General features: G+C 39.0%; 3 protein-coding genes and 1 long non-coding RNA gene across 5 annotated transcripts in view; 3 read left to right on the top strand and 1 right to left on the bottom strand.

Annotated features, from left to right (window-relative positions):
* Window positions 1-7,041, top strand: part of LOC131460437 (WD repeat-containing protein 82-like) — a 12,544-nt gene extending 5,503 nt beyond the window's left edge. Inside the window, exons 1-11 of one of the 2 annotated variants that reach the window (XM_058630956.1) lie at window positions 2,515-2,656; window positions 3,476-3,553; window positions 3,632-3,810; window positions 4,379-4,474; window positions 4,553-4,657; window positions 4,735-4,749; window positions 4,840-4,881; window positions 4,979-5,104; window positions 6,016-6,166; window positions 6,470-6,591; window positions 6,708-7,041. In XM_058630956.1, coding sequence (XP_058486939.1) covers window positions 2,632-2,656; window positions 3,476-3,553; window positions 3,632-3,810; window positions 4,379-4,474; window positions 4,553-4,657; window positions 4,735-4,749; window positions 4,840-4,881; window positions 4,979-5,104; window positions 6,016-6,166; window positions 6,470-6,591; window positions 6,708-6,875 — 1,107 coding nt within the window. In that variant the 5' untranslated portion in view covers window positions 2,515-2,631 and the 3' untranslated portion in view covers window positions 6,876-7,041. Of the gene's footprint in view, window positions 1-2,514; window positions 2,657-3,475; window positions 3,554-3,631; window positions 3,811-4,378; window positions 4,475-4,552; window positions 4,658-4,734; window positions 4,750-4,839; window positions 4,882-4,978; window positions 5,105-6,015; window positions 6,167-6,469; window positions 6,592-6,707 lie in introns of those variants that run through there. The other variant, XM_058630958.1, reaches the window with a different exon arrangement.
* LOC131460466 (uncharacterized) lies at window positions 3,180-25,204 on the bottom strand. The gene is made up of 4 exons (XR_009240388.1): window positions 25,032-25,204; window positions 23,900-23,994; window positions 23,698-23,772; window positions 3,180-4,633 (listed from the first exon to the last, which is right to left on the bottom strand). It is a non-coding gene; the product is annotated as an uncharacterized LOC131460466 (long non-coding RNA).
* Window positions 9,246-10,751, top strand: LOC131460450 (cytokine-inducible SH2-containing protein-like). Its single transcript, XM_058630974.1, has 3 exons — window positions 9,246-9,527; window positions 10,026-10,166; window positions 10,249-10,751. The coding sequence occupies exons 2-3, from the start codon at window positions 10,028-10,030 to the stop codon at window positions 10,722-10,724; spliced, it is 615 nt and encodes a 204-aa protein (XP_058486957.1). The 5' UTR covers window positions 9,246-9,527; window positions 10,026-10,027; the 3' UTR covers window positions 10,725-10,751.
* On the top strand, window positions 16,740-21,677 carry LOC131460452 (transforming protein RhoA). Its single transcript, XM_058630976.1, has 5 exons — window positions 16,740-16,898; window positions 18,568-18,725; window positions 19,473-19,593; window positions 20,219-20,349; window positions 20,942-21,677. The coding sequence occupies exons 2-5, from the start codon at window positions 18,570-18,572 to the stop codon at window positions 21,113-21,115; spliced, it is 582 nt and encodes a 193-aa protein (XP_058486959.1). The 5' UTR covers window positions 16,740-16,898; window positions 18,568-18,569; the 3' UTR covers window positions 21,116-21,677.

Below are 25,204 nucleotides of genomic sequence, written 5' to 3'. Positions count from 1 at the left end.
TATACAGAGGTTATAATAATGTGTAATAAATAGTGTCTTATATCCTTTTTTTCAGCACAACCTAAGCAAAAAAAATGAATTTTCACCAACTATATAAACACATCCTCACAATGTTTAAAATTGGATTGAATTCAAAGTTCACTTGGTTCGTTTTTATGAACAAAAACAAAAGAAAAACACGTCTATTTTGTGACTTCTGCACAATTATTGCTACTTTATATCACTCACTATAAACGTGATATAAATCAATCATAACTTTGACTGAATATGTGATAAATATAAACACACACACCCAGGATGTCCATATAAGGAGTGGTGTATTATTCCCACGGCAAACTTACCCTGGGTGCTTGTCTGTGCCGCATGAGCATTAACAGTTAATCGGATTATTCCTGTTTTCAATTAACTTAATGTGGCCTGTGTAATGTGTGTGTGAGTGGTAACTCAGTGTGGAAATCTCCAACTTCACAGATGAGAGAAGCTAGAATAAGGCAACCTTGTTTTCTGTTGGGAAAATGACATGAACGATATTTTCTTCTTTATTCCTCTGATACAAAATGGTGCATACGGCATATTCTCACCCAACACATGCAAACAGAAGTCACTGAACACAAACGCACAAATGCAAAGTGGAAACATTTAAGGAGTGGACATTTGTTTCTTTTTTTTGTAAACATGCGTTTTATCTTCCTGAAGTAGAAGAGGGGGGGGATTCTGTTGAATAATGTATAGATGCTTGGGTTGTGTACTCACCACGGAGTGAATAATGGATGATCCCATCACAGGTAACCTCGCAGGTACACACTTATCTTTCTCTCACCAACCTCTGTGTGTGTGTGTGTGTCTGTGTGTGTGTGTGTGTGTGCATGTGTGTGTGCATGTGTGTGTGTGTGTGTGTGTGTGTGTGTGTGTGTGTGTGTGTGTGTGCGTGCGTGTGTGTGTGTGTGTGTGGAGGAAGACACGGGGAAGACGATGTTTAAGTTGTTTCTTCAGATTCTAGTGGAATTAACCTTTGACATCCGTCCGCTGGGTGTATGAACGTGTGTGAGCTATTTTCAGTATTTCAGTATTTCAGTCAGTAGTCCTCATGCTGACCGAAACCTGGTCCTAATGAAGCAGAACCTCATTTCTGAAGGTCTGGTTAAGGAACACATATTCACCATTAACTAGGCGCTTACTAACACGCATATAAGTAGCATACTAGCCCTTTATTAGTAATTATTAAGCATGTATTAACACCTAATCAGGAAAAATCTTAATTCATGTCGTAATAGAGGTAGAATAAGGTGTTAATATGTGCTTAATAACTAAAACATAAGCTTGTTTAGTGTTTTATTTACTTTATTTGATTTGATTTATTATTTTGACTGTTTTTGATATGAATAGATTGATTTTGCATCATATATACTGTATATATCCCACATTTGTTTTCTCCAGACCAGCCCAGACGCTCATTGGCCCCCAGGTCATTTGAGTTTGACACCTCTGGGTTTGATTTTGAGGTGTTTTTATTTTGTTTATTTAAGAGAAATAATAATTGTAATATTGTTTGAGATAAATTGTTCATCTTTAAGTTAAAAGGTAACAGTAGTTTATTTTCTGTGTTTCAATTAGGGGATTCGGTGCAGCAGGTAAGATGAGGTTTGTAAAGAGAAGTTTTGGTTTGTTATTTTAGTAATAAAACTGCTACACTTTTGAACAGACCTTGGATTTATTTAGGATTCTTTGGAAAGATGAGGTCAAAGTCACACACACTGGTTTCCCTATAGATTTAATTCTGTTGTCCGTCTGAATGAGTGGAAGTCAGTGAGAGTCCTTAAAAGGATAACTGCACAGACCTGTGTGTGTGTGTGTGTGTGTGTGATCTCAGTGACTTTGTCAGCGATTAGTGGTCAGTGATGGATCCACTTGTACTGAGCCAGCCAACTCGTCCAGTGTCCACAGTTAACCTGTGGAGCTCTTACACTATAGTGGACCAACGGTGTTTGCCAAGAGATACACGTCTTGTTTCTCACATTTGAGCAGCAGTTTCGCCTCATTCTTACCTTTACATCAAACCCTTGTCACCCCCGCCCCCCCCCTCCTCCCGCCCCCCCCCACACTGAGCACAAACTCACCTCCCATCCTCTGGCCCAGGTAACAACATTGTATTTATAGGTCAGATTCATGCTTGGTGTCACATTTCTGTGACCAGGTGGCTGGAATTTGAGATCACGCAGCCGCTGTGATAAAATGTCATCATGTGTGCCGCACCAGGACACACACACTGCACTGATCTCACGGGGCAGTGGGGTTTGCACACACACACACACACAATACAGAGCAGGGGACAGTGTGTGTGTGAGCTGGGGAGACGCAAACCCCCCCAACCGAGACTTTTTTAAAGTTGTGGTCATCGATACGCAAAGAGTTTTAGATCAGCGGTCAGGGTGGCATATCCACTGTCAGGAACAGCCACAGTTCCGCAGATTGTATTTCAAGTGTAAGGAATCTCCCGAGTCTCCCTCAAGGCGTTTATGTCACAGGTGTGCGTGGGTCCATCTGTCTGCCATTAGTGGACAGGCAAGTGTATGAGAGACACCGAGACCCGGACCTGAGGAGAGTGTAGCGGTGACAGCTGAATGCCAAAAGATGTCACACCAAACTGGAATTGATGGTAAGTACTTTTGTTTTTTTACTGTTAAAAACTGTACATTTTTTAAAAAAAAACGGAACATTTTATTCTTGACTGCTGTTTTCACATTCTGTGTTTTATACACGTTACATGTCATTCACTGTCAGGTCTTCCTGGTTCAATAGATTTCTATCTCCGAGGACTCCCGGTTAAATAAACCTTAAATTAAAATAAACCGTTATTTAAGAGCAGATTTAAGGTCATTTCAACGTCACTGATTTGACACGTAGAACATAAACAGCTGTGGGTATTAGATGATGACGTTTACGTCCGGGTCACGACTGATAACACACTTTGATCTATGTTGTGGACCCAGTAATTGTGATGATGTTTGGCATGGATGGATACATTCAGACGTATGTATATGCTGTTTGTGTGTGTTATGGCATTTGGTAACTGGAGCATAGGGGGCCAGGTTGGCGGAAGCATACCTCTCTCACCTTCCTCACCCGATCTTACATCATTTATGAGGTTTGCTGTGTTTGGTAACCATGGTGAAAGGGAGGGAGGGAGGGAGGGGGATCAATAAGTTAGTTTTTACGACCAAATTGCCCCTCTGGGATATTGAAACTGGGTATTGATGGTTGTGTTTAATCCACAACACTCCCCTTGTGTCCTTCATCAGTCCCCTGTGTAAGTCAGTTCAGGTGATAGCGTGACTACCTGGCAGCGGATCAAGTTGTCTCCCTGAAGTGGAGTCTCAGGTTCTGACTTACCCAACTCTGTCTCACTTGCTGTCAACCTCCCCCCACCCCCCCATCCTCAGTTTTGACTGGTCTGCCTCATATCTCGTTACTTTAGCAACATCTGAGCTGAAACAGTTTCTGGCCGGGGCGAAGGGAGGTGCCATCAGAATAATGAAGATTGTCATCAGAAATGGTAAATATTTCATTTTTACATTTCAAACACAGCGTTGACTTGTTCTGCGTTTAAACTGACGCGCGTGTCTGTCTGCAGAGGAGTTGGTGCTGGACTCGTCCAGAGAGCCTGCACACAGCTGGGACCAAGACTACGACCAGTGCCTGCTTCCTCTGCTCCAGCCCCAAGAGCCGTGCTACATCCTCTATCGTCTAGACTCCCAGAATGCACAGGGACACGAGTGGATCTTCATTGCCTGGTCACCTGACCAATCACCAGTATGTCTATGAGATGCTGAGTCATGCGTCAAAGCAAAGTTATTATAAAACTGCATGGTTTAAAATCAGATTGAATTTGTGAGATTTGGAAACACGTCACAGTTCAAAGTTCACTTTGAAAAGAAAAACAGTCTATTTTGTGACTTCTGGACAATTATTGCTACTTTATATCACTATGACTATAAAATGAATCAGAACTTTGAATCAACAACGATGAAAAAAATGCATTTTTTTTAAAGCCTGAATATGTGACCTATAAATACCCCCCCCAGGATGTCCATATAAGGAGTCGTGTATTATTCCCAGGGCAATTTACCATGGATGCACCTGCGGCAGAACTCAAAGTGATGCAGACTTTGGGGATGAGGAAGTTAATAAAGCTGCTGGAATCAAACTGGTGTTAGGGATGTTGAGTAATGAGCGATAATAAGAGGGCGTTTTACCAATTAAGGTTTTTGTAAATAAACAGAAACCAACGTGTTTGTCTGCAAGAATGAAGAGACTATTAAACTAAAACGAGATACTGACAAACATCACGTGTCCTCCTGTCTGCTGCGATGTCGTCTAGGTGAGGCAAAAGATGATGTACGCAGCAACACGTGCCACACTGAAGAAGGAGTTTGGAGGAGGTCACATCAGAGACGAGCTGTTTGGCACAGTCGAGGTCAGAGAAAGAAAACTTGATGCTGAACCGTCTCTGTCTCTGGATGTCTCATAAGTATTGCGTCCTCTCTGTTTGCAGGAGGACGTGTCCTTCCAGGGATACTTGCGACACATGTCCTCCTGCTCCTCACCAGCTCCTTTCACAGCAGCCGAGAAGGAGCTGCAACAAATCAAAGTCACAGAGGTAGAATCTGTATGAATGTGGATAGTTTTATGAAAATATCACATGAAAATCATCCTGAATTCACTTTCTTCCTGCAGGATAAAGTCGTATGGGTAAGTAGATTTTCATCCTAACACAAATCCACATTTGTGCATGAAGGGAGAGGAGGACGGATTTATAAATGATGGCTTTTATGTCCACAGGACGAACGTAGACGAACTGGGACGCCGACAGCACGAGCAAAGGTTTGTCCAGTCCTGAAGTTTCCCGTTCCAAGTTATTACGTCATAAAAAAGTGTTCAAAAAGAAGAAAAGTCTGCATATTTCTTTTCAATGCTGCAGGTCACGATGGAGTTTGGCTTAGACAAAAGGGCTCAGACTCTTCAGGGCCTGGCGTTTCCATTACAAGAAGAGGCCAAACGAGCTCTGCAGCAACTCAAGCAGAAACGCGTCAACTACATACAGCTGGTGAGCCCTCAATCAACACTTTTTTAACTTAATAAACAACACGTGAGAGCCCTCCTGTAAACTGTCAGGAATCTGAACTACAGTTATTATAAAGCCCACATAGTCGTGGTTTTGTCAGCGCCATGTTCAGGTTTTTTCACCTGTTGTTGGATGATCAGTCACACTGGTGTTCACTCATATGTGCTGGACTTTATCGTCTGTTTCCCTCCAGAATTATTCACAAAATTGACCAAATACTCTTGAAGGCTTGAAACTCATGATTGAGACCAGAAACTATTAATTACGTCTGCTTTTTTTTTATTTAAACGTACGGTATATCCAGAGGCTAGAAGAATGAGTGTCTTATATCCTGATTTTCAGCACAACCTAGGCAATCTGATGACAAAAATAATTCATTTTCACCAACACACCTGAGCAAAAAGTAATAAAAAATGCTTAAAATTGGACTGAATTTGTGAAATATGGAAATACGTCACTGTTCAAAGTTCACTTGGCTCGTTTTTATCAACAAAAAGGAAAGAAAAACTATTCTAAACACGTCTATTTTGTGACGTCTGCACAATTACTGAGACGGTATATCATGACTAAAAATGCGATATAAAATGAATCATAACTTTGACTCAACAACACACAAGAAGAAAGGTTAAATATGTGTATATTATATAATATAAACATAAACCCACGGGATGTCCATATAAGGAGTTGTGTATTATTCCCACAGCAATTTAACATTGGTGCACCTGTAGCACTGATCGGTGCCACGTGAGCACTAAGGGTTAATAGAGCTGTAATATATTGCTGTTAGACAGAATTAGACTAGAGGACAATGTCAACATATTTGTAAGTCTTTGTATGAAACTGGCTGTGGAGGATTTGACCGCTGAAGCTTGTTTGTGTACATTATGTTGCAGAGACTGGACGTAGAGAAAGAGACCATTGAGCTGGTTCACACCAAACCTACAGAGACCCATGAGCTCCCCTACAGGATTCCCACAGACTCACCCCGATACCACTTCTTCATTTTCAAACATTCTCATCAAGGCCAGCTGCAGGAGGCATTGGGTCAGTACATGAAACGTGTCCGTGTAACTAATAAAGAAACAACAAAATACAGCAGCCACACCATGTATCAAAATGGTACAGTATCAAAAGTACTGTACTTTTTGTATTTTCAAAACTTAAAAATACAATATATATATATATATATATATATATATATAACTAGTAGTATTAAATCATAAAATCACCTCAGGTGCTGTAGATTGCTCGCGTGTCAGGTTTGTGTGTGCGTGTGTGTCCTTGTTGGAACCACACCTGATCCAGTGAAGCAGCAAATATCAACAGACAACTTTGTGTCTCTGCCAGTGTTTATATATTCGATGCCCGGCTACACCTGCAGCATCAAGGAAAGGATGTTGTACTCCAGCTGTAAGAACAGGCTACTGGACGAGGTGGAGAGAGATTACCAACTGGAGGTCACCAAAAAGGTACACGTCGCACATCTGTAGATTCCCGGGTCACAAAGCCTCCATAACTTATGTGTGCATGTTTAAGTGTTTAAGTGTTTAAGTTCATGTGTGTTTGTGTGTGTTTGTGCACATAGATGGAGATAGACAGCGGCGATGGACTAACAGAAGAGTTCCTGTACGAGGAGGTCCACCCGATGGAGCACACCTTAAAGCAGGCCTTTGCCAAGCCTCGTGGACCAGGAGGCAAGAGGGGCAATAAACGCCTCATCAAGGGTGCGGGGGAAAACGGGGAAGACATTTAGATACTAAACTACCCCGATATCTATGAATTGACTTTGTTATTTGAATGTTTAACTCCTAGTCATTTCCTCTTGGACATACATTTGACACCAAACGTGAAGAAATAAACAGATCCACCATAAATCAGAAATCCTGTGAGTCCATTTTTAAATGTTGAGACACATTCTAAAAAGAAAAAATGCAATAAAAACTAAAAATCTGTCATTCGCACTGTACTTTAACCTTTATTTTACAAATAAAAGTACAAAGGAAGATTGCCTGTGTTTTTGCTGACAAGTGTAAATCTATTTTTTATTTTTTTATTTTTTAAACATAAACAAATTTGCCTGCAACACAGCTTTTATTTGGCATCTGTGGATACTACACATGTGTTGCAGTGTTTGCCCGTTCTATAAGAGCCTGACTGCAGACAGGCCAGTGAAGGCCTCCAAAATATACAAGCATAAACAACATGACTAAGTGTTAGTAATATGAATACCTGCACCCGCTTACAGTTAAATATCTGTCTAAATCAGTGTATTCTTCACTTCAAACTCATGCTGTTCCACTCATTTTTGTATTTTTATTTTTTTATTTCTGGTTTAGATCCCAATGTTGAAAAAAAATTATGAGTTTTGGTTTTGCAGAGAATTTTCACGTCAGTCTATTTCTTGGAACAGAGCAACAATTTACTGGGGTTTCAGCTGGGAGAGGTTTTCAGTTTCCTCAGTGTCTATCTATCTATCTATCTATCTATCTATCTATCTATCTATCTATCTATCTATCTATCTATCTATCTATCTGTCTGTCTGTCTCTCTCTATCTGTCTGTTGTCTGCCAGCAGCAGCAGCAGCAGCAGCAGCAGGGATCGTGGCTCAGTAGTAGAGGTCAATTAGTTGTGTGTGTTTCCAGGAAGGCTCTCTACTCAGAAGCCTTCAGCTGTGCATTCTGCTGCTTTCAAACCTCTTGGGAAAGTCGGTTGATGTAAAGACCTTTTCTTGGAAACATGGTGCGAGGCTGAAAGGCAGTTTTCATGTGGTGATTATCTCTGCAGTGGAAAAGCGAGGAAAAAGAAATTCCCTTAATGGGATTTCTTGTGAGGGCTGAAAAGGCGATACAGTATGATGTGGAGAGAGCTGATGCATATTCTATATTAGTGTGTGTGTGTGTGTGTGTGTCTTTTACTAAGGCAAATCCATGTGTGCTACTATAAGCCACAGAAGTCACATGGCTGTGATGAAGCCATAATAATTACTGTATGTGCTGGCAGTAATACATAATACACATAATGGCTGGAAAAGGGTATTTCCATTCATGTGAATGGAGCATTAATCGCGACTCTGTCGTCAGCTTCATCAACACAATACAGCAGTAACCCAGTCATGCTATTTGCCTTCAAAATAAAAGGGTGACATGTGACACTGCATTGAGTCAGATGTTAATTTTCTACTGTTTATGTGTAGAAGGAATAAAAAATATAAGTAATAGGTAAATAGAGGATTGGGCACTCATGTAGAATGTAGAATGGATTAATATGGGCTTTCCTTTTCTTTAATTTCACCTTATATTACATTTTTTCACATCCTGATTTCAGTCGGAATCAACACAGTGGAGCTGCAGCAAGGGTTTTTATTTCTTTAAAAGTAAAAGTAAAAGACTTTCCATTTCCAGACTTTTCATCAATTTCTTAGGTTTAGAAGGAGCTCGTCATGAAGCATCTACACTCAATGATGTGACTATTTTAGTTTAAATCATCATCAAATTTTAATATACTTATGGGGGAAAACTTGATTGCAGGCAGGCAAAGGGCACATTAATTAATTAATTCACAAAGATACTGTATATGCCAAATTTATTTAAAATCATAATAATGAAATAAAAAATTATAGGTATAGTATATGTAAATATTGGACAGCCAAGTGGAAAGGGAACATGGCTTGTAACTGGGTTAGTATATAATAGTATATATAAGAAGTATATAAAAATATATTTGTAAAAGTGCAGTGATTTCATATGCAAATGCTCTAATTGACTAATTGACTCACTGATTCATTCATCAATGACTTCATTGTAAATTAAGCGATTTGGGATTAACACAGGTCAAAGTAAGACATTTAAGGGCAAAGAGAAATAAACACTGATGTTTATTCTATCTGACACTTTATTGACCGATAAAAATGGGAAAATAATAATGTTTTATAAACAGATAAATCGATAATTAATGTTATTCTTCAGGTGCGTTTTACTTTGAAACCCGGGGCAGGAAGTGGTGTGTGTGTGTGTGTGTGTGTGTGCGTGAGTGAGTGTGTGTGTGTGTGTGTGTGGCTGCAGTGGCTCTGCTATTGGCTGCAGCCTGCCTGTCACTGCGCACGCTGTCACACAAAAGCCTTCTTGGAAAGAGATTCTTGGAACCTCTGTCCGTTCAGACTGAGCTGAGCTGTTTTCTGCCCTGAATAAAAAAGCACACACACTCTCCACACTCTCCACTCCCACTCTGCTTGTCAGCAGACACACACACTCACACACACACTGAGGTTATTTGCTCTCATTTCTTTATTCAGCTTTGCTCCCACAACAAGACACAAATCAATTTTTCTTATTTACATTTTTGATGGATCATGTCCTGGACTGTTTTTAACCCGGTCAACAATCCCCATGATTCTGTTTGATTTAAGGTAAGGTTGTTCATGTGTGTGTGTGCGTGTGTGTGTTGTGGTTATTATTAGAATAAACTTTAATTCTGCATGACTTGTTTTATGTAAGTACAGTACATGGATTATGCATGGTCATAGTATAATGCACAGGTGCACGAACATGAGAAGAAAAAAAAAGAAGAAAATACTCAAGTGAGAGTTGTTGGATTCCAGGAAGTGTAGCTGCTGTTCTGGGAACAGCCTGAGGGCTTATAAACAAAGGAATGACATAAATATGTTTATATTTGTGGCGTTTAAAAGAAAACAACTAATACAACATAGGCTACTCACGCCTGAGTGATTTTAACACCCACTTCAGACACATTGAGACAGATAATAATCTTTTTATTATTATAGTTTAGTAGCATTGACTGTGTTACTATGTCTAACTGAAATGTTTTGTTTTTGTATTTTAAATAACTACAGCCCATTTATATATAAATGATTATTAAGTATCCACACATCTTTGGTGTGCAACAGAAATGGTCGCACGAGCAGAGGCTGTTTCACATCATGAGGAGCGTGAAGGTTCCTGCTGTCCGTATCCTTCTCCTGCATGCTGGGACCCAGCAGAGGACCTCCGCTGTGTCACCAGCACCCTGCACCATCTACAGACCTCAGGTACGCAGAGGTCCATCACTCTGTTCCTCCTCTATCATCACATGAGTTTTATTTGCCGACAAAAACGATGTCTTTTCCCCAGGCTGGTACTGGGGTTCCATCTCAGCGAGTGAGGCGCGGGAAGCTCTCCTGGCCAAGTCTGAGGGAACATTCCTGGTGCGGGACAGCAGCCACCCTCGCTATATCCTGGCGCTGTCGGTGAAAACACGCAGTGGACCTACAAGTGTGAGGATAGAGTACAGGCGGGGCTGTTTCTGGCTGGACTCCGTCTCTCCTGGTTTGCCCCACCTGCAGTCCTTCCCGAATGTCCTCAGCCTCATACAGCACTACAAGAGCTCACAGGAGCAGGCAGCTAACGACATTCGCTCCGAACTAAAACCGGACCCTGTCGATGGAGTCCCTTTGCAGCTGACGCAACCTTTACACAAACCTGAGGCCTTTCCTTCGCTGCAGCACCTGGTACGCCTCACCATCAACAGCCACACAAACTGCCCAAAGCATCTGCCACTTCCAAAGCCTCTGCTGCACTACCTGCAGGACTATCCCTTCCACATATGAGGGACCCCCTCATAGAGGCCCTCAGACCCAGGGTCACACTCCATGGCCTCACACTGTGACTTGTGGGGAAGCAAACATGACACCCCAGACTGGCTCAGCAGGAGAACGCTGCGATGGTTAGGGTGTGATTAACCTCTGTGTGACCTGCTATGAACATTAAAGGGATTGTTTATTTGCTTTTTTTAAGCGTCTTTGTGTGAGGCACCGACTGTGTGTGGCGCTGGCATGCTGCCTTCACTGAGAAACCAGATTTTAACCACTCAACACAAGGGCACAGTGACCTAATAAATCTACAACTGCTTAAGGGCCCGTCCACACGGAGACGGCGTTTTAGGGGACCTGAAGCGGTATTTTTGGATAAATTAGTGGAGAAATCTCAAGATGCCAGCCCCGTGTTTCCGTGTAGACAGCGAATACGATACGATGACGTCTTGCGCTGTCATATGTTGTGTTTGGAGATCGTTTGACAGTTTTTACCAACTACTGTCAATGAAAAGTATCTAAAGTCAGCCTGAAAAGACATGAGATATCACTAGAACACGACCTGTCGTCTTTAGAGATTTCACACGGGGGTGAAAGAAGTGTTGAATCGTAAAATAAAGAGGGGAGGAGAAATCCACTAGCTCTATCGCTACATTCGCATGCATTATTTTATGACTTGGTTAGTTTGTGTCACTTGACTTCAAAGGAAGGATAGCAGCAGCAGTTCCTGTGTTCCCCCACTTTTTCTCCATGGACTTTGGTGTGGAAGAGTGGGCAGTTTACAAATTCAAATTTCAAGAAAAATGGAAAAAGCTGTCAAACTATGACAGAGTGTTTGGGCCAAACTGAAGATTTTCTAATTATTATTCAAGCAAAATCTCCTATATTTTGGTTTGGCCTTCACAAACTGTTGCCTCATGAAGCGCCACATTACCTTTATCTTTAATTGTACAAGAAATGGAGTCTGTTTGGAAGAAAGAATCACACAGACTTTGAGGAAATGGCTGCTCGTGGTTACTCGTGTGTGCTGTTCAAAGAGGATTTTTCTAAGAAACAATTAGATTCATAATTACATTTTTGGATCCGGAAGGAGTGGAACTACGTCTGCCCTCCGGTCCGTGCTGTTACTATTTATTATTCGTAATGATAATAATACTACATTTAATTAAATAATGAATGAAAAAATCTCTGTCTCTCTTCAGTTTGGCCCTAATCCTCTGTCACAGTCAAGCTGTTGAAGTTAAAGCTATAAACATGTTTCTTTCTGGACTTGAGAAAGTAGAGATTTTATGAGGTTAACATTTTGATAAGAGGCTACAATCTGTTTTTCATCTCATCTCCTTTGGCAGCAGGTTTTCAGAGAGGGTGAGTGTCTGTGTCTGAGGCTGGATCCCAGCGTGTGCACGGTGGTGAAGTCAGAACCTCATACAAACCACACTGGAGCTATCAGAGGATGGTTCACACATTCTATGTGACCTCAGCAACAGTGATTTCATGGACCATTTAACTTGATTCCGTGTAATCGTCAAAAAAAAAGGCATTCTCATCATGATTCAGCAAAAAGTCACGCTGTCGTTTGAGAGTGTGACTTTATCACTCAGTCATAGTCTAAGGTTGGGCTGACACTACATGACAAAAAGAAATACAGTGTACACCGTGTGTGTGTTTTTTTATTTCTTTTATAAAAAAAATCACAAGTCCTCCTCTTCAGAAGAAGCAAAACTCACTGTCTAATAAATTATAGAATGAAATTGTGTCCATGTGAAATGTGTTGCCCGCTGGTAAAACTGTGTCTGTTTACTGTCTGTTGTTATTCTTTGATTTCCTGCTGGTGGATTTCAGAGAAATCAAACACAGAGGTGCTTTTTCTTCTTTTTACATGTATCTGTTAATGTACTTTTCACTGTTTGACCATCTGCTCATCTGTGTTCCATTCTACACTTACTGTACTCCTCTCTTCTGCCCTCTGGTATTCCCTTTATACTACTCTTCTTTCTTTGTTTACTGTTCTTTTCCAGCAAACTGTCTGTAACTGTCTGTATCTGCCTGTGTCTTTCCCTACCTATAGTATTAGTTCTGTCTGTCTGATGCTCTAATTCAGCCTCAGTGCCACTTGCACAGCAGTGATTTTGACACGTTTTAGCAGGAAGAGCACAGGTTATACTGATTCATGTATGTCAGGTCAGAGTGACAGTGAAACTGACAAGAGCCGAATGGAACTATGACATAATTCAGAGGTATAAAGAGTACTGAGATATTCTACTCATGTAAAAGTACCACTATTTTGAGAATAAGTACAAGTAAAAGTACTGGTCTAAAAATGTACCCAAGTTAAAGTAAAAATAAAAGGTACCTTGTTTAAAATGTACTCAGAGTAAAAGTTACTTAGTTACTTTTTTGACAAGGTTGGGGTTCTTTCTTGTGTCGTGCAAAAATGACAAGGGGACACAAATCTCACATGAATTGTTTTTAATTAAAGGCAAACCTTTACAAATTATAGTATGATCTCTATTAATATAATAAAATACGTAAACCCATAATGAATCAGTCCACATGGGTCAAAGGTCACAGAGGCTTTAACTTCCTCACTAACTCACGGACCTTAATCAACGCCAATACACCTGTCCTCATCATTCACCTGTCCTCATCACTCACCTGTCCTCATCATTCACCTGTCCTCATCACTCACCTGTCCTCTTCATTCACCTGTCCTCATCACTCACCTGTCCTCTTCATTCACCTGTCCTCGTCACTCACCTGTCCTCATCATTCACCTCATAATTTAAAAAAAATTCCAAAAATAAAATAAATGTTTTCCATTCTTTCTTTGCTTGTTTCATTGTGGAATAACTGGCCACTTCAATCCACAAATGAATGGATGAATGAATGAATGAATTAATTAATGAATGAATGGTATTAATGTGACAGTTTTCATTAAAAATAAATTATTGACATGCCTGAGGTTGTTTCCACAAGGTCAAAGTTAGTTGTGTTGAGAAAGCCTCTTATCTAGATTAGATTAAGAGCCAAAGTTATTAATACCCTTGTGAAAACAGACAATATCTTTCTCTCTTCGTCCATCTCTGTCTCAAGTTACCTAGTGTGAAACACTGAAAATCACCTCTCGATGCACATTTATATTATTAGAGTTATTAAAACACCTCTCTCGTCTAGATCTCTTCTCTAGATCTCGTTTTTTAAAGTAGTGCCCTTCGCTACATTGAATCGAATGAATTGACGTTGATTAAGATCCCTGAGTGAGTGAGTATGAAAGTTGAAGCATTTGTGACCTTTGACCTATTTTGACTGACACATTATGTGTTTACGTATATTATTTCGTCAGCACTTTAATTTCTAAAGGTTTGTCTGTAATTAAAAACAATTCATGTGAGATTTGTCCCTTTTTGCACGACACAAGAAAGAACCCCAACCTTGTTAAAGACACTTTTTCACTTTAACTTGAGTACATTTTCAGACCAGTACTTTTACTCATGCTTAAGTAAAATGTTATCAAAATAGTAGTACTTTTACTTGAGTAGAATATTTCAGTCCTCTTTCCACCTCTGGTCCTTGGTAGTTTGACGTGTCACAGTAGGAGACGTGCAGGTGTAAATAATCAAATGAATGGTGGCTGAATTCCATTTTACTGCTTCAGTTTAATTTTTCCAAGTATTGCACATCATGCTTCACCGTAATGTCTGACATGAACAGAACACAGCCATTGTTATTGTTATTGGTAAAAACCACCGCTTATGTTACCATGACTCATGTGAATATCTCTGAACAAAGGCCCGTAATGTTTACATAGTACATATTATTGTTATTCATCACATTGCCAATAAACAGCACTGTGTAGAAGTCTTCGGGACACAGGTCCTCTTTGTTGTTTTTTTTACATTTGTCAAAATTCTGTGATCACTGGCATTTGGAATGGAACAATGAACATTGGGTCTGATAGATTAACAAGCTGTCAATGAGTTTAACTCATGCAGCATGTGTGTGTAATGCCCAAGCATGTCATTTTTTTAAACATGAAATAGTGGGACAAACACACAGGTTTTACTTGTAACATGACTTATTAGGGTTCCACTTCAGTTTTAAGAGAGCCAGGGTCATGCTAGTGTTCAAATGTAACGGTCGGTCACAAAGAAATACTTGACACTTTAACCTGTAGAAGCTGTTTGTTTGTTATTTTATAACTACATACACTCTATACACTGGTTGATTGTCTTTATATGCGGCACTGTGATTGGACTGGTGACCTGTCCGTGTTGTGACCCTGTTTTTCACCCTGTGTCAGCTGAGATTGGCCCCTCGTGTGAATCATGTGGATGGAGGGATATTTTCTGGATGTGTTCCAGTAAAGTGATAAGCGAAATAATTACACTGTACTGCATTATAGTGTTGCTAAAGCAACAAATTGAATGGTGACTTTTGCACAGTACTGCATATGTGTGTGTCTTTGTGAGGACATTTTGTCCTTGTGAGAACATTTTGGCTGATCCTTGCAACTTTTTAAATCATGTGACTTTGATTTTGGTTCATATTTGCAAAGTACAAAGTCAAAATATGCACAAATATGATGATGTGCACACCTGACTTTGATGTACAGTTTTTTTTGCAAATATGTGGCTGTATCTATGGATTGATCTTAAAATGATTCATAATTCTTGGTCTTGGTATGAAAACATATGGCACAATTTACATTTATAGTAGCAACATGTCTCAGTCTCCAAAGGTGTAAATTGAGAAGTGGTGTAAAGCCAGTCATGTTGTGTGTACAGCATTTGACCATCATTTCTAAGAAAGAAAAGTTACTCAGCTGAAGCCAATGATTGATGAGGCCCAACCCTTTTCCACTTTCCTGAGGCTGTACACATGGTCAATATTTCAAGTCTTGACTTGCAAACTTGTGACGATCTTTGCATTTCTGTGCTTTGTCTTGTGGTAGAAGTGGCCTTCTGGAAACTGGACTTTTGATCCACAAATCCTTAATTACTTAATTATAGTTTGTCTAATTTTTCTAAGAAAGCATATGCACATGATTTCCAGTTATTGGGACAAAGTATCCTGTTCCTTGCACACTGCAGCACATGGACACTGACAATTGTTACTCTCTTTAGTAACAATCTTTAGACTTTTTGTTTGCAATTATATTCACTTTTATTTTAAATAAGATTCACTCTGTTTTAAATTTAAATTATGTCTTTCTATGTTATTTTCTTTATATTGTTTCCTTATCTCTCTCTATATGCACAACACTGACCAGAGGAAATTCCCTCTGGTATAATGTGGTAACTTTACCTGTCAATAAACCTTTTTTATTTTGATTCTGATGGAAATTTCAACTGTAGCATATACTACTCTGACTATTATTACTACTACTACTCATAATAATAATAATAATAAAATAATTATAACACAATCATCATTTTTATATTGACAAGTCTCTCTTAAAAATGAGACCCTGTGTATCAATGGGATAACCTGTATAAATGGTTAAATTGAAAAAATGAAATAATATAATACAAATAAAAATTATCATAATAAGAAAAGATAATCCTTTGTTAGTAGTATTACAGCTGCACTGACAGTGTAAATGTTGATTAAAAAATGATATATAAAACTAGAAATAAAGGTATACGAACTATAGAATGAAAGTAAAGTATCAGAATAGAGAAGAAGAAAATAAAATATAAATAGAAAATGTAAACATTTGAATTCAATTAAATGATGTATCTAAAAGTTGTGGAAATATAATACAGTATGTATAGGAAGAGAATAAATTGCAGTATGCAGAGGTTAATACAATAGTAAATGGTAAACATACATTACAAAATAACAGGAAATATTTAAAGATATAGAGACATTTAAAAAAAACATTAAAGGAAATTAAAAAGAGAATAGTATAAACAATGTAAATAGCAACCATACACAGCATGGGCATACATGTTTAGAGTAAAGGATTATTATTATTAGTAGCACTATTATTATTATTATTATTATTATCAGTAGTAGTAGCACTGTATTATTATTAGTAGTATAACAACATTCATGAATCTATCGTGTTTGTACAGTAGGACTCTGTGCTCCTCTCTCCGCCCCTGTGTTACTTCCTCCAGCAGCAGCAGCGAGGAGGCCAACAAAGCACTACTTGGAAATCATTTGGATTCACTTTAAAACCATCATTTGGTAAGTACATAATATTACCACGAATTGTATATATCAAGACAATGTCATGTGTTTACATTGACGACGCGGCGGTAAAGTATACATTCAATAAATCTATATTTTATATCTAGCGACGTTTGTGGCTACGGTAGTCAGATTGCTAACGACCCGATTTAAGTCGCATTCACTTCCGTTTGGCTAAGCTAAGTCTGGCTAGCTAGCCAGCCATCCGTACCGGTTTTTATGATTCAAATAAAATAGCCATGTTTGTACGAATGGTTAAAACTGGTGACAAAACACGGCACTTGTGAGTGTTAGATTAACGGTATTGTGTGAGTGTTATACATCACGGCGAAATGAAAAAAAACATAAAGCTAATAAACTCATCGCACTAGCCGCGTACCCGGCCAACAGCTAGCTTGTTAGCAACACCAGTTAACATGAAGACTATTGTAAACAGAACATCAGCTAAAAATCTAGGTTAATCAGTTCTGTAACGATTTACGTTTTTCTGTCACTACTTGTCCCAGATAATTGACTCTCAATTTATGTTCGTTTATGCTGTTATGATGCGGCACAAACGTTTATTTATAATAACAAAAATAGTCGAGTTTGATGCTGGGGTGGGTCTGAAACACGGGCGGAAATGTATCACCAGGAAAAGACGTTGTTATTCACGTAAAGTCTTAAAATACATCCAACAAATGTGGGCTCTTTCTACTCTCTGGTGTTCACCTGTACAGTCTGTGTACAGGACACTGCATAATCTGGGTAGAAACAACCTCAGCTTTGAATGCTAAATAGTTAGCCCCGGGTGTTGGTTTCAGACGGTTCTGACGTTGTGTTTATACTAGGAATGAAGCGATATACGATAAAGGATTGGCTACGATTAATCCTTCATCACACTATTGCGAAGTGAATTGCCAACTATTTTGAAAACTGATTAAGCAGTTTAACTGTTTTGGGTTTGTTTTTTAATTAGCTAAACAAATGAATATTTCATTATATATTATATTATTTCACATTTCTTTGCTCAATATCATCATCAAAAATCCTTAAAAAGTTATCATTTGGGTTGGAGAACATCAGCATTTTGAACACAACATATTTCTGTCATTTCATACACCAAACAACTAAAATATTAATTGAGAATATAATCAACGGTATATCGATTGTGAAAATAATCGGTAGTTGCAGTCCTAATATGATAGTATTACGATAAAAAAAAAACACTGTAAGAAGGCTGTTGTTGTGAACTTCCATTATTGGGTAATTGTGAAAGGAAAATTGTTAATATTTCTGGTGAGGTTCCAAGCGAAAGAAAGATTTCCTGTGTTGTTTTTTTGTAGCACAGCCCTGATCTACAGCCTTGTGTATATACATGTGTAAATATACACAAAAATCCAACTTTGGGTTTAAAAAAAGGTAAATTAGGTGAGAAGGGTCTTCCTTTTTACATTTTAGAATCTAAATTGTTAAATGTGTATTTTTGAATAATAAATATTATATCAGTGTAGTCTTTTTTCCTACTGTCAACACAATTTAAAGTTACTGCTGCTCATTTTTCTCTCACTGTGGAAGTAGAGGTTTTGGTTGCATAATCCCTACATGCAATAAATTGGCCCTCCCTCCTGTGAGAGATCAAGTGTTCACATCATAACCTTTGCTTATTTCTGTGTCTTGTCTGCAGCCATGGCAGCAATCAGGAAAAAGCTGGTTATAGTGGGAGATGGAGCATGTGGGAAGACCTGTCTCCTCATTGTGTTCAGCAAGGACCAGTTTCCAGAGGTCTACGTGCCCACAGTCTTCGAGAACTACGTTGCTGACATAGAAGTTGATAGCAAACAGGTACAGTTGATTTTACTGTCCTAACATTTTAGACAGAATTCAATGCTACACAACTTGACACCTTTTTATTACAACAGCAGCTGAGAGTCGGCCGCAGTTCTTACTTTTGTCCATTCCCTTTCACCCACAGTCATGCAAGTTGCATGTAATTTGATGTGGCAATTAATAAGAAGCTGACTCATCTTAAGAGTTTGGGTTATGAAACACTTATGAAACATAGCACCTAATACTTTAATTACATACATTGTTAAATAAAATGTTGTGATTATGTATTTAACTATAACCTCAATACATTTTAATTTGGTTGTCACCAAAATCACTTTTAAAGTCAAAGTAAAAAAAATTATGTTATTGCATGTGCTTGCTTTTTTGTTTAACATTAAGAATGTAGTGGATCTGACTGAAGATTTACTGCTCAGCTGTGAACCATTAAGTTGTTATGACACAAAGTGTAGGAACTGAGAAATGAAGGGAGTTGAGAGTATTTAACATCAGTCAATCACAACAGGTTTGTATGAAAATATCAGTGTCAGTTATGAAATGTTTATGGATACATGGGATTTGACAGATAGGCAGGAATAAGCATACACCACGAGACCGATGGGTCTTGACTGAAGTTTCGGACATTGGGTGTTTTTTTCTGTGCCCTATGAGTATTTTGAAATACAGCGGAGTCATCTGGATCGTTAGGTCTGTTCAATGTCAATCCTGTAGTTGAAGTTTGGGAATTGTTATCTGTTGTGACAGGTGGAGTTGGCTCTCTGGGATACAGCCGGTCAGGAAGACTATGACAGACTGCGTCCACTTTCTTATCCAGACACTGACGTCATCCTCATGTGCTTCTCCATTGACAGTCCCGACAGTCTTGGTAAGTGATAACAGAGAGCTTCTATGTATGGTCATGTTGATGATGCATTGCTTTTCTTCTCAGTGTACATTTTGTGTAAATGTCACCTACGGACATGTAAAATGAATAAATAGAAACATTCTGTATGTAGAAGGATAGAGAAGCTTGTACACAAAAGAATGAGTTTGTATCTATCATGTAGCTCTGTGGCTCACAGGAACACATCAGAACTTTATCCAGTTACCAGCACATTTATTGTATATATTGTGTACAACCTGTCTTATTGTAAACAAATGTCCCATTTATTATAGATGGTTTATAGATCGCCTTTTTAATTACAATCGCTGGATTTGCAAAGATGAAGAACTAGTCAGAAAATAAATATGTAACTTCTTTGATTATTGCTTTGAGACTTAATGGTGACTTTTAACTGTGAGTATTCTGCTTTGTATGTCACCTCTTGATACAGTGATACTACATATGTATCCTGTGATCTACATGTATTGTTGGTCAATATCATTTTTAGCAACATTTCGTTGGTCATGTTTCTACCGTTTCTGTTTTTATAAACCCAATTGAATGAATGTAAATCCACAGACTGTAACTGATAGTCCGACTGTTTTTGTACCTTGTCCCCTTCATTCAGAGAACATTCCAGAGAAGTGGACTCCCGAGGTGAAACACTTTTGTCCTAATGTTCCCATTATACTGGTGGGGAATAAAAAGGACCTGCGTAATGATGAGCACACCCGGAGGGAGCTTGCCAAAATGAAGCAGGTAAAAAAAAAAAAAAAAAACAAGAACACACACACACAGGTAGCTTTACTTCAGGCATGAACTGTGTGGGTAATGTCTGGAGATTTGTGTCCAGACATTCTCTGGAGTTTGCTTGGTCAAACTTGACATAACCAGAGGTACATTGTCTGGCTAAGACACGTTAACAATAGCAGGAGAATTTCTGGAGGAATCCAGGCATAGGCATGCAGGACACTAACCCCTTTCCCCTCGGTGTGATTCCTCTGACTTTTCCAGCTGTGTCATTTGCGTTCACCCAAAGCCAACCAGACAACCAGCCTCACTGAATTAATTAACATGGTAAACTGAGAAAAATGACTGACTAAATGGATTGTCAATGCTGCATTTTCTCTTTCACCAACTGATTCAGGAGCGTTGTGCGTTTACTTCAGGTTGAAAATAGACTAGTTTGATCTAATTATTTGGTGTGAGTATCAAAGGATGCTCTGAAAAGTTGAGATATTTTCAGTTTAATGCGATACGGACACAGCTCTGCATTTGCATGTGAACTGCTTCCACAATTCACTTGTCGATGAATGCTCGTTTCCTAAAACTCTGTGACCTTTTCCTTTAGGAACCTGTGAAACCAGAGGATGGACGGGACATGGCGAATAAGATCAACGCCTTTGGATACATGGAGTGTTCTGCAAAAACAAAGGATGGTGTGAGGGAAGTCTTTGAGATGGCCACCAGGGCTGCACTACAGGCCAGGCGGGGGAAAAAGAGCAGTAAATGTGTTCTGCTGTAAACGAGGGCACGAGTGCGGCTTCCTACGGGGGAAAGAAGGAGCATTAGGTCGAACCTAATCCCCCAACACACCCATGCAAAAGACTGTTCTCTCCAGTTTTTACTAAAGGTGTAATGCTTTTACTTTTCTTTGTCATAAGCAAATGTAGTCTGGTTGTCAGTATTCAAGTTTGAGGTAATGGGAAACTACTTTTTTGTACTTTAACACAAGTAAATTTTTCATAACGAAAAGCTCCTTTATCAACATGTAATCAAAGAGGTCAGCCATGTTGTGTCATACCTGCCAACTACAGTTAAGTGCTTAAGCCCTGCTTGCTGATCTGAGGAATGTTTCCACACAGCCAACCAGGGTGAAGTGTACACTGTGACCTGTAGTCCTTTTAATTTTACAACAAAGTGATGCACACATTGAAGTTGAAATTTGTCTGTGCGCTTCATATACAAATCAAATGTGCATTATGATCACTTGCACATTATGAGACTGGAAACTCATTTTTGTTAAAAAAAAAAAAAAAACGCAAATGGAAACTTAGTGTTTTGTGTAATAAATTTCTTTGTAAGAATCTTTGTATTTATTTGCTCTACTTTCTTATTTAATCGCCGCACGGGACTCGTGTCAATCCATTGCAATTTGACCAACAGTGCAAGTTCAGAGGCACACGTTGTGAACATTGAGTTTAAAATACAGTATATACATATGGCATTTAACATTTAAAAATAAAAAGCATGACAATGTCTCAAGTGAACACTGTTCACAATTGACAAACTGTCACTGTTCCTTTTTGTCTTTCTGTCTGTGATACAGCAGTGTCGCTCATGGTCAACTTGTGAAACTCTTTATAAATCTAACTTGACTCACTGTGATAGAAAACATGAGCCAAGCAGTCAGACTTGGAGCACTTTATTTAACATCCACTGTATAAAAATATATAGAGTAACATAAAGATCAACAAATCCCCACTTTGACAGACTCAGATCGGTCCGTTTGGTTTGATACAGTGACGTTCATACATTTTCCAAATGAAAATAATTCACAACATTAGAACTACCTATAATGACAGAAACCATCTTTAAAGAAAAAAAAAAAGTATGTGTACTTGGGGTTTTTCTTATTTTGGCCAACCAGACAACATGGAGGGGACGGGCTTTATGTACAATACTACAGCCAGCCACCAGGGGACAATTGCGATTTTGGCTTCACTTGAGGAGCAGATTGAGTATGTAGTGTTTCAGCTGTATATTATGTATGCAAGAAAATATTTTTTTGCAGTGAGCTGACTGCACATACTCCACTCAATGTATTGCTAGCCTGAATTGCCAGAATTGTCAGTCTGACTGTGCTCTCATAGCAGCAGATGCCGCTTAAAATCAGACATGATTACGTGTTTTTTTTTTTTATAGGGGTGTGCATTGGCACTGCGCTCACAATTACGATTCACCAGGTAACAATTCGATTCAATTCTATTCTACGATGCATTGCAATGCATCAAAATTCTACTGCACACAAGGCAAATTGTTGTGTGCAGCACTTTTATCTGTTAGCTGCCATTCCTCCACAACAGTATATGCAGGAATCCTGAAGTTCAGTACCTTTAAGACTTTTTAAAAGACCTCATTGCCACTTCAAGGTGCATCTTGAACTTACTAAACAGTTGTAGTTTGCAATTAATGCTATAGAGCACAACCATACAACAGAACTCAGATAAGCTGGGAAGAAACAAAGCTCAAAAGAATAAATAAAACCAAAAGCAAGGACTAAATTGAGGAAGAACTGATATATGGAGAGAGAAAATTCTAAATGTACACATGGAGTAATTGCTCCAGACGTTCTCGTGTAGACTTTGATAAGGACAGTATCACGGTTGAAGTTTTATCTACACCTTTAACATTTCACAAGGCGGTAACAATTAATGTTAGTCTTTTTCCTGATAAATCTGGATTTTAAAAAGTATCTTAAACCCTTCCCCAGATCTGTGACTCGATACAATCCTGTTTCAGACCTCTGCAGGCAGTTCCTTCCACCTCAAGGCTTGGTTTTAGTCTAAAATGCATTGTCAGCTGTGAGACCTTATATAGAGAGGTGTGTGCCTTTCCAAATCATGGCAAATCCATTGAATTTACCTTATCAAGGTGTAGAAACATCTCAAAGATGACCAACATAAATGGAAGCAACCTGAGCTACATTTCAAGAGTCATAGTTATAGGTCTGAAAACTTTACATTGTTAATAAAATAGCAAAATGTTCTAAAATTCTCTTTTCACTTTGTCATTTTGTTCACTTTGCAAAAGGCTGCAACATAACAATGTAAAAAAGCTGAAGGGGTCTGAATATTTTCTGAACCCATTGTATCTATCTTTACAAGCTAACCAGGGCCGTGCAGACACATCAAGGGAACGTGTTAAAGAGGGGCACATGGAGGAATATTACACCAATACCACGCACCAACATCATTTACAGCACAACCAAACCATATCGTAGTATATCATTGCCCGCCTATCTGATGTAACTGGAGAGGGACTATGATTTGTTTTCTATTGTGTGTGTGTGTGTGTGTGTGTGTGTGTGTGTGTGTGTACACTCACTGAAACTCAGTGAAGCGTCGAGGAGTGTCCGTTTTCTTGTCCAGCTGACTCATTCTACAGCAGGTACCATCAGTGCTAATGAAGAGAGAACCCGGTCATTATTTCCATTAGAGGATTCATCAGGATTTGAAAGTATATTGTGAATTTCTCTGTGAGATGAATAAAGTATCTATCTATCTATTTCACATTAATCATCACTCACTTCAGGTTGGCACAATTACAGCAGTACATGTCTGCCTTGTGATCCACAAGCCACTGAGCATTGCTGGCAAAGCCAACAATGTGCCACTTTTCTTCCTAAGAGAGACACAGAAGAGCAGAAATAAAGAGTGATAAATATTTTCATTGGAGATTACACTCAGCACATTACTCCACTCCTATCAACATTATGTTCTTAAAAGTAAGATTTGCGTGAAAACAATTAAAACTTGTCAATCACAGATCTTGATAATGCTTCTCTTTCCAAAATAGATTCATGCAGTTATATACAGAGAAATCAATATGGTCAAAGTCTCCTTTTTTACAAGCATGACATCATTACAAGTAGCTTGCACACACATGTAGGGAAAAAGGAGGAAAACAGTTGGAAAGGAGACCCAGGAGTCAGGACTGGATCTCTTCTTGGCAACTGTGGCGACAGACAGAAACACAGACATCTTGAGCTGTGTGTGAGCTAGAGAAGGCTTTTTAAATTACAAAAAACACAACTTGGTCCTTTAAACAGGTTAGTTTCTGATTTTAATGGTTCAGTATTTAAAGTTCAACAGGAAACACTATTTTTTTATAGATTAAAACATTAGGCAATCAAACTTAATCTGGTAACCACAAAACCCACATTTCACTACCTCAGTTTAACATTCAAATCCAAATATACTCATTCACATTCAGCAGGCATCTATATAATTTAGCAGCAACAACTTATACAGAGCAAATAGACCCAGAGACAAACAACAACAACAAGGATGCTAACGTGTTTGTTTTATAACGGCAAATAATAAATAATACATCGTGGATCATCCTCGGGTTGCCGATCAGCACGAGCCCAGTCACAGACACTCAGAGCAGTTTGACCGCATTCAAATCACGAATAACAACTTTTATGAACATTTATCAGCAGCAGAGACCTACACAATTACGACTAACCTCTGGCCATGTTAGAAAACGCTTTAAACACCTGTCACTTAATTCGTCACAAAACAATAGCGATCTGCTAACGATAGCTAATGGAATGGTAGCAATTTATCAGCGAGATGCTAACGTTAGCTTCAAGGCTGTCCACTTGAGGTATGACGTATTTTAAATGTCATTGACATGCGTTTATCTGGGACACTTACCTCAAACCGCGTCCTCAGCTACAGCTGTATACATCCTTGAAGATCATGCGTCCACGAGGGCACGTCTTTCACGTTCACGTCTTTCACGTTCACGATTCGTGACAGGCCTAAAGGTGCAGGTTGGCCGTTATGGGCGGGACCAAGTGAACTGGAAAGAGGCGCCAACTTTGAAA

Source organism: Solea solea, chromosome 6, assembly GCF_958295425.1.
Source record: "Solea solea chromosome 6, fSolSol10.1, whole genome shotgun sequence".
Lineage (NCBI taxonomy): Eukaryota > Metazoa > Chordata > Actinopteri > Pleuronectiformes > Soleidae > Solea > Solea solea.
Note: the sequence above shows the minus strand (reverse complement) of the source record. Positions and strands in the feature narration are given on the sequence as shown.

Bases quoted from the DNA above. Each gene is read 5' to 3' on its own strand.
- LOC131460452 (XM_058630976.1), top strand. From the start codon at position 18,570: ATGGCAGCAATCAGGAAAAAGCTGGTTATAGTGGGAGATGGAGCATGT. The intron at 19,594-20,218 runs GTAAGTGATAAC...CCCTTCATTCAG, and splicing joins TGACAGTCCCGACAGTCTTG to AGAACATTCCAGAGAAGTGG. The intron at 20,350-20,941 runs GTAAAAAAAAAA...CTTTTCCTTTAG, and splicing joins AGCTTGCCAAAATGAAGCAG to GAACCTGTGAAACCAGAGGA.
- LOC131460450 (XM_058630974.1), top strand. From the start codon at position 10,028: ATGGTCGCACGAGCAGAGGCTGTTTCACATCATGAGGAGCGTGAAGGT. The intron at 10,167-10,248 runs GTACGCAGAGGT...TCTTTTCCCCAG, and splicing joins GCACCATCTACAGACCTCAG to GCTGGTACTGGGGTTCCATC.